The sequence below is a fragment of the Octopus bimaculoides genome, chromosome 11 (genome assembly GCF_001194135.2).
Source record: "Octopus bimaculoides isolate UCB-OBI-ISO-001 chromosome 11, ASM119413v2, whole genome shotgun sequence".
In the NCBI taxonomy this organism is placed as follows: Eukaryota; Metazoa; Mollusca; class Cephalopoda; order Octopoda; family Octopodidae; genus Octopus; species Octopus bimaculoides.
Window position 1 is genome coordinate 12781059 of NC_068991.1, and position 6694 is coordinate 12787752.

Consider the following 6694-nt stretch of genomic DNA (forward strand, 5'->3'; position numbering starts at 1 on the left):
CCACAGCCAACAGCACCGTCTCCACTATCGCCATTTCCACCACCACCACCACACCATCACCACCACCACCGCCACCACCTACCACCACCACCACCATCCCTGTAATACTCCTAACCCTAACCATTACCTTCCGCTGGTTACAAGCAGTTAAATGAGTTGTAGAGAAGTGGTAGAAGGAAGAGGTCAACAGGTCAACATGTCAGCGGACCATTGTGGGATGCCAAAGGTCAGCTGAACCTCCCTAAATCCCACATACTTGACACACAAGTGTTTCTCATAAATCAACTGTCCACCAATAATTATTAAACCATTTTGTCGAAGATGTCTTCTTCATCACCGACTCTCTTACCTCGTATCACGTGACTAATCTCTTACATTTTATAGTTTTGTCACGTCTGCACATATTCTATCTATCTATCTATCTATCTATCTGTCTGTCTGTCTGTCTGTCTGTCTGTCTGTCTGTCTGTCTACCTACCTATCTATCTATCTATCTATCTATCTATCCATCCATCCATCTATCTATCTTATCTATCTATCTATCTATCTATCTATCTATCTGTTTGTCTATCTATCTATCTATCTATTTATCTATCTATCTATCTATCTATCTGTCTGTCTATCTATTTATCTATCTATCTCTTTCTTTTTCTCTCTCTCTCTCTCTAACCCCACATACCACACATGCATACATACATTAATACATACATACATATACATATATATAGATGTGTATAAATGCATTATACATACATATGTGTATATATATATATCGTGTGTGTGTGAGTGTGTTTGTATGTATGCATATATATGACTCTGCGTGTGTGTGTGTGTGTGTGTGTGTGTGTGTGTGTGTGTGTGTGTGTGTGTCTTTTATCTTTTCCTTGCTTCAGTCATTGGCCTGCGGCCATGCTGGGGCACCTCCTTGAAAATAGAAATGAGGTCTCACGAAGATCTCATTTATACGCGCACGCGCGCACACACACACACACACACACACACACATGGATGTAGATAGATAGATAGATAGATTGATAGATAGACAGACGGACGGACAGACAGGCAGACACATATACATACATAGGCGAAGTTACAGTTGCGTGGGCAAGAAGCTTGCTTCCCAACCACATTTTTCCGGGTTCAATCCCACTGCGTCGCTCCTTGGCAAATGTCGTCCACTATAGCCCTGGGCCGACCAGATAGAATAAGTACCACGCTTTAAAAAGAAACGTGCAGTTGGGTCGAATCGTTCAACTAAAACCCTTCAAGGCCGTACACCAGCAGGGCCGTAGTCCGGTGACTGAAAGATTAAAGATCCACACACAATGTTCTCTCTTCCCTCTTTCTTTATCCCTCTCCCTCTCTTCCTTTCCCCCCTATGCACTCTCTTCGTGTTTCCTTCCAATTCTTTTCACATTTTATTCACCTTCCATTTTATCTCAAAAGGATTTCTAAATACTTTTATATATCAAGGGAGGCTACTCATTCTTAATACTTACCTCCCTTTAAATTTTTTTTTTTCTTTTTTGAAAATTTTCCCACTAGCACAAAATGAATTTATTTCCAATTTATGTCTGCTCGTTGAACCGCTACTCCACTCAATTAATTCTTGTGATCTTTCGTTTTTCGTTTTTGTTCCGTTTTGTCTTTTTAGGTCTCACTCCTCTTGACATAGCAACGTCATTCGCTGATCCGAGAGTGATCAATGCTGTAATAGCCAAATGGACGCCACCTTATGATAAATTCAAGAAACCAGCAAAAGCGAAGAAACTTAAGGGTCCTGGCGATGGCAGGGGAGCCGATTCAAGGGTAAGACCATTTTGTTTGTTTGTTTTTTATATATTATTTGTTTCAGTCATTTGAATGCGGCCATGCTGGGGCATATTATATTTTTTTTAAGGCTAGTACTTATTTTAATCGCCCCTTAGACTGAACAGCTAAGTTACGAGGACATAAACACACCCACACCGGTTGTCCAGCGGTGATGCGGCGACAAACAGACAGACACACACGTAGATATGTATGTATGTATGTATGTATGTACATACATACATACATACATACATGAAGCATTGTCTGATAGATATATAAATGTTTTAAATATTTTCTTTAAAGCCAAAACAATGCATGTTATAAGCAATTAATAGGTTAAGATGGTTAAGATTTTTACGTTGTATTTCAATATTTCGGGGTTATGAGCCCGTCTTCGGGAAATTTTCGGAGAAAAAGCGTCGTCTGGTGACTTCTCTGTTCTGTAGCACTAACCATCGACCTGTATGTTATCTTTCATCTTAGACGTCATTAGACTGCGGCCATGTTGGGGCACCGCCTTGAAGAATTTTGGTCGAACGAATCGACCCCAGTACTTATTTGTTTTTTAAGCCTTGTACTTATTCTATCGGTCTCGTTTAATGAACCGTTAAGTTACGGGAGTGCAAACACACCAACACCGGTTGTCAAGCGGTGGTGTGGGACAAACACACACACACATATATGTATGTATGTATCGTTTTTGGATTTGGTTTGCAAGATTCTTTATGTGAGTCCGTGTGTTGAAGCATATTCTGTTGTGTCTGGAGAGAGTCATTCTCTTTTGGTGCCTTATAATTTAACACACTCACCGGTAAAATTTCCACTTAATTCTTTTACATATATATATATATATATATAAATATATATATATATATAGCTTGCATTGTTTTGGCTTTAAGAAAATAATTATAAAGATTTATTTTATTTTGATCTTTCTCATTTCTCTCTCTTTCTCTCTCTCTTTCTTTCCTTCCTTCTTTCTTTCTTTCTTCCTTCCTTCCTTCCATTTTCTTTCTTTCTTTCTCTCTTTTTTTAATAATTTTTGCTCTTTCTTTCCTCTCTCTCCCTTTGTGTCTCTTTCCTCCCTCTTCTGTTCTCCTCCTCTTCTTCTATCTCCCTGCTCCTCTCTCACACCCTCACTCCCACTCTCATATTTTTTCTTTTCTTTTTTTTCATCCACCACCACCAACTTCACCAATACCACCACCACCAACAACAACAACAACACCGCCGCCGCCACCGTCGCTGCTGTCACCATCCTGCTGTATCCTGCCGATGCCAGGAATCACCTGAGGATATGGCATACTTCCAGAAGAGCAGAATCACCGTCTACCAATTGGCAGAGTCTATTTTGGACAACAAGGTGGAACCCGAAGACATTTCATACTCCCCACCCAGACCTTGGATCCAGATGCCAAACACAGAACAGCAAATGGCAAGGAAAGGAGCTCTTCGAGAACAGTTCGGTTGGAAAGTCGACTTCCCAGATTTCCTTATGCCGTTCAGAAAAAACGTTTCGGAGCAGGGGCCAAAGACTTAGTTCAGTATTTATTTATATTTCGTTAAAAGAAGAGAAAATTGAGATCAGAGGAGAAATAAATTTTTTATGCAAAAACCAGATATATATTTTTTTTTTTTTGCCTCTCTTTTTTTTTATATATTTGTTTCAGTCATTTGACGGTGGTCACGCATGGCGGGGCATCACCTTGAAATGTTTGGTCGAAGAAATCGCCCTTTGGCACTTTTGTCTTCTAAGCTTATTACTCAGTTTTATTTCTTTGTTGCCCACAAGTGGCTAAACATAGAGGAGACAAACAAGGGATTAAGTCGATTAGATCGACCACAGTGCGTAACTGGTACTTAATTTATCGACCCCCGAAAGGATGAAAGGCAAAGTCGACCTCGGCGGAATTTGAACTCAGAACGTAGCGGCAGACGAAATACCGCTAAGCATTTCGCCCGGCGTGCTAACGTTTCTGCCAACTCGCCGCCTTATTACTCATTCTATCGGTCTCCTGGTCCTCCAAGATCACGGCTAGAATCCACATTTTTACTATGTTCCTGCACAAGCTTCCCTTATGTCTTAACTTCTTTTAATTTTTTAATCTTTCAATTTTTTATTTTTTATATATATTTTTTTCATTTTTTTTCATTTTTCCTTTTTAATTGCGTGGGTAGGTAGGTAGGTACGTAGGTCGGAAAGTAGGTAGGTAGGAAGGTATGGAGGGAGGCAGGCAGATAGATAGATAGATAGATAGATAGATAGATAGATAGATAGATAGATAGATAGATAGATAGATAGATAGATAGATAGACACACGCACATACACATACACACACACACATACACTTGGGTGAAAGAAAAGGAATTGAAGTGGAGCCTGATACAAAATTGATTGAAAAATACTGCTTAACATAATCACGGGAACTGCTAAGAATGATAGCCAAATATTCCTCAGTTCCAATACCTTAAACGAGGAAAGATTAGATCATGTAGTCTTATATGCACAATATGTGTACAAATAAATAAATAAAAAGACCTGATGGTCACGAATAAATTTGGACCATAGGTCAGCTTGATCGGCGTTGATCGAGAAAGCTAAACAATAACAGCGAAGATATTTATTCGTTAGCCTCCCAAATGAGTTGTCACCCTTTAAATCTTCCACGGGAGATAATCAAGTACTTCGTTGCGTATATTGGTGTCTACATACTCTTATACACTTTTCTCTTTTACTTGTTTCAGTCATTTGACTGCGGCCATGCTGGAGCACCGCCTTTAGTCGAGCAAATCGACCCCTAGTACTTATTCTATCGGTGTCTTTTGCCGAACTGCTAAGTTACAGGGACGTAAACACACCAGCATCGGTTGTCAAGCGATGGTGGTGGGACAAACACAGACACACAAACACACATACATTCATATATATATATATATATATATATATATATATATATATATATATATATATATATATATATATATATATATATATATACATATATACGACGGGCTTCTTTCAGTTTCCGTCTACCAAATCCACTCACAAGGCTTTGGTCGGCCCGAGGCTATAGTAGAAGACACTTGCCCAAGGTGCCACGCAGTGGGACTGAACCCGGAACCATGTGGTTGGGAGGCAAGCTACTTACCACACAGCCACTCCTACGCCATTGTAAATTAATATCTATCTTACACACACATACACACACACATGTACATATATATTTATTTATTTTTAGTTGCTGAGTTATAATTCTTTCTACTATAGGCACAAGGCCTGAAATTTGGGAGGGCAGGGGCTATTCAATTACACTGATTCCAGTGCTCAAATGGTACTTATTTTATCAACCACAGAAAAGTATAAAAGACAATATCAGTCTCAGCGGAATTTGAACTCAGAACATTAATGGAGGAAAAACGTCACTAAAGATTTTGTCCGACATGCTAACAGTTGTGCCAGCTCACCACCTTAAGTCAAGTTATAATAATCATAAAAAAAAGTTTTTCATTAAACTGAAATATGAGTCAATACTTTTTTGTAGAATAACATATTTATTATACGCAATGTTAAATCTCTGAATGAGGTATAAACAGTAACTGCATGACAACGTGAAGTATATTTGCCACTTAAATGCGGCTAACCCCTAAGGGTGAATGTTACTGTTGCTTTTAGCCCCAGGAGAACATCTCCTCCAGCTGGCTATTGACACACTTTCTGTGCCCTGTCGGTATTTGCAAAGGGAAGTCGTCCTTCCAATCGTCGATCTGACGTTATACACACGGACTCGAATTTCTGGGTATTTATGGGTAAATACCCAGAAACTCGAGTCCGTGCGTATCACGTCAGATCGACGATGGGAAGGATGACTTCCCTTTGCAAATACCAACAGGGCACAGACAGTGTGTCAATAGCCAGCTGCAGGAGATGTTCTCCTGGGGCTACAAGCAACAATAGCATCCACCCTTAGGGTCTAGCCACATTTAAGTGGCAAATATACTTCATATTTATTATACTTTTACGAGAAGAGCAGTGATTGTGACATTAAAGTTTCATATTAAATAAAGTACATAGTATGTACAGGATGAAGTTGTAATAATAATATTGATGAAGATGATGATGATGATGACAAAGACGATGACGATAGCAACAGCTATGAAGGAAAAATAAAATAGACTTGATTCAGATTTCACAGACCTGCTGTTTCTCTTTTGGCACCGAGAATTGGTGCCAGCTTGTAATTCCTGTAGATGTTCTTGGTTGGACCGTTTGATGGCTGTTTATGAAAAAAAAAGAAGAAAAGAATAAATTATTGGAATATAATGAAATCTCAGAATCCAAAGAAACTGGTTATTGCCTACGTTGGCAACAATTGGTTCAATGAAGAACCTGGCTGAAGAATTCGGTAAGTTCATTCGCCATGAAGAGTGAAGAATTTTTCATGGTGTGGGGAGACTTAGAAACTATCATATACTGGGGCGAAATGCTTAGCGGTATTTCATCTGCCGTTACGTTCTGAGTTCAAATTCCACCAAGGTCGACTTTGCCTTTCATCCTTTCGGGGTCGATAAAGTAAGTAACAGTTACGCCCTGGGGTCGATGTAATCGACTTAATCCCTTTGTCAGTCCTTGTTTGTCCCCCTCTATGTTTAGCCCCTTGTGGACAATAAAGAAATAAGAAACGTTAGCACGCCGGGCGAAATGCTTAGCGGTATTTCATCTGCCGTTACTTCCGAGTTCAAATTCCACCGAGGTCGACTTTGCCTTTCATCCTTTCAGGGTTGATAAAGTAAATAACAGTTACGCACTGGGGTCGATGTAATCGACTTAATCCCTTTGTCTGTCCTTGTTTGTCCCCTCTATGTTTAGCCCCCTGGGGGCAA

The 6694-nt window shown here is 39.6% G+C and overlaps 1 protein-coding gene across 1 annotated transcript in view; it reads left to right on the forward strand.

The window, feature by feature from the left end:
* Positions 1–3430, forward strand: part of LOC106872937 (ankyrin repeat and EF-hand domain-containing protein 1) — a 17191-nt gene extending 13761 nt beyond the window's left edge. Inside the window, exons 4-5 of the mRNA XM_014920116.1 lie at positions 1655–1809; positions 3095–3430. Of these exons, the coding sequence (XP_014775602.1) occupies positions 1655–1809; positions 3095–3352 (413 nt within the window). The 3' untranslated portion in view covers positions 3353–3430. The remainder of the gene's footprint in view (positions 1–1654; positions 1810–3094) is intronic.
* Positions 3431–6694: the final 3264 nt, after the last annotated feature.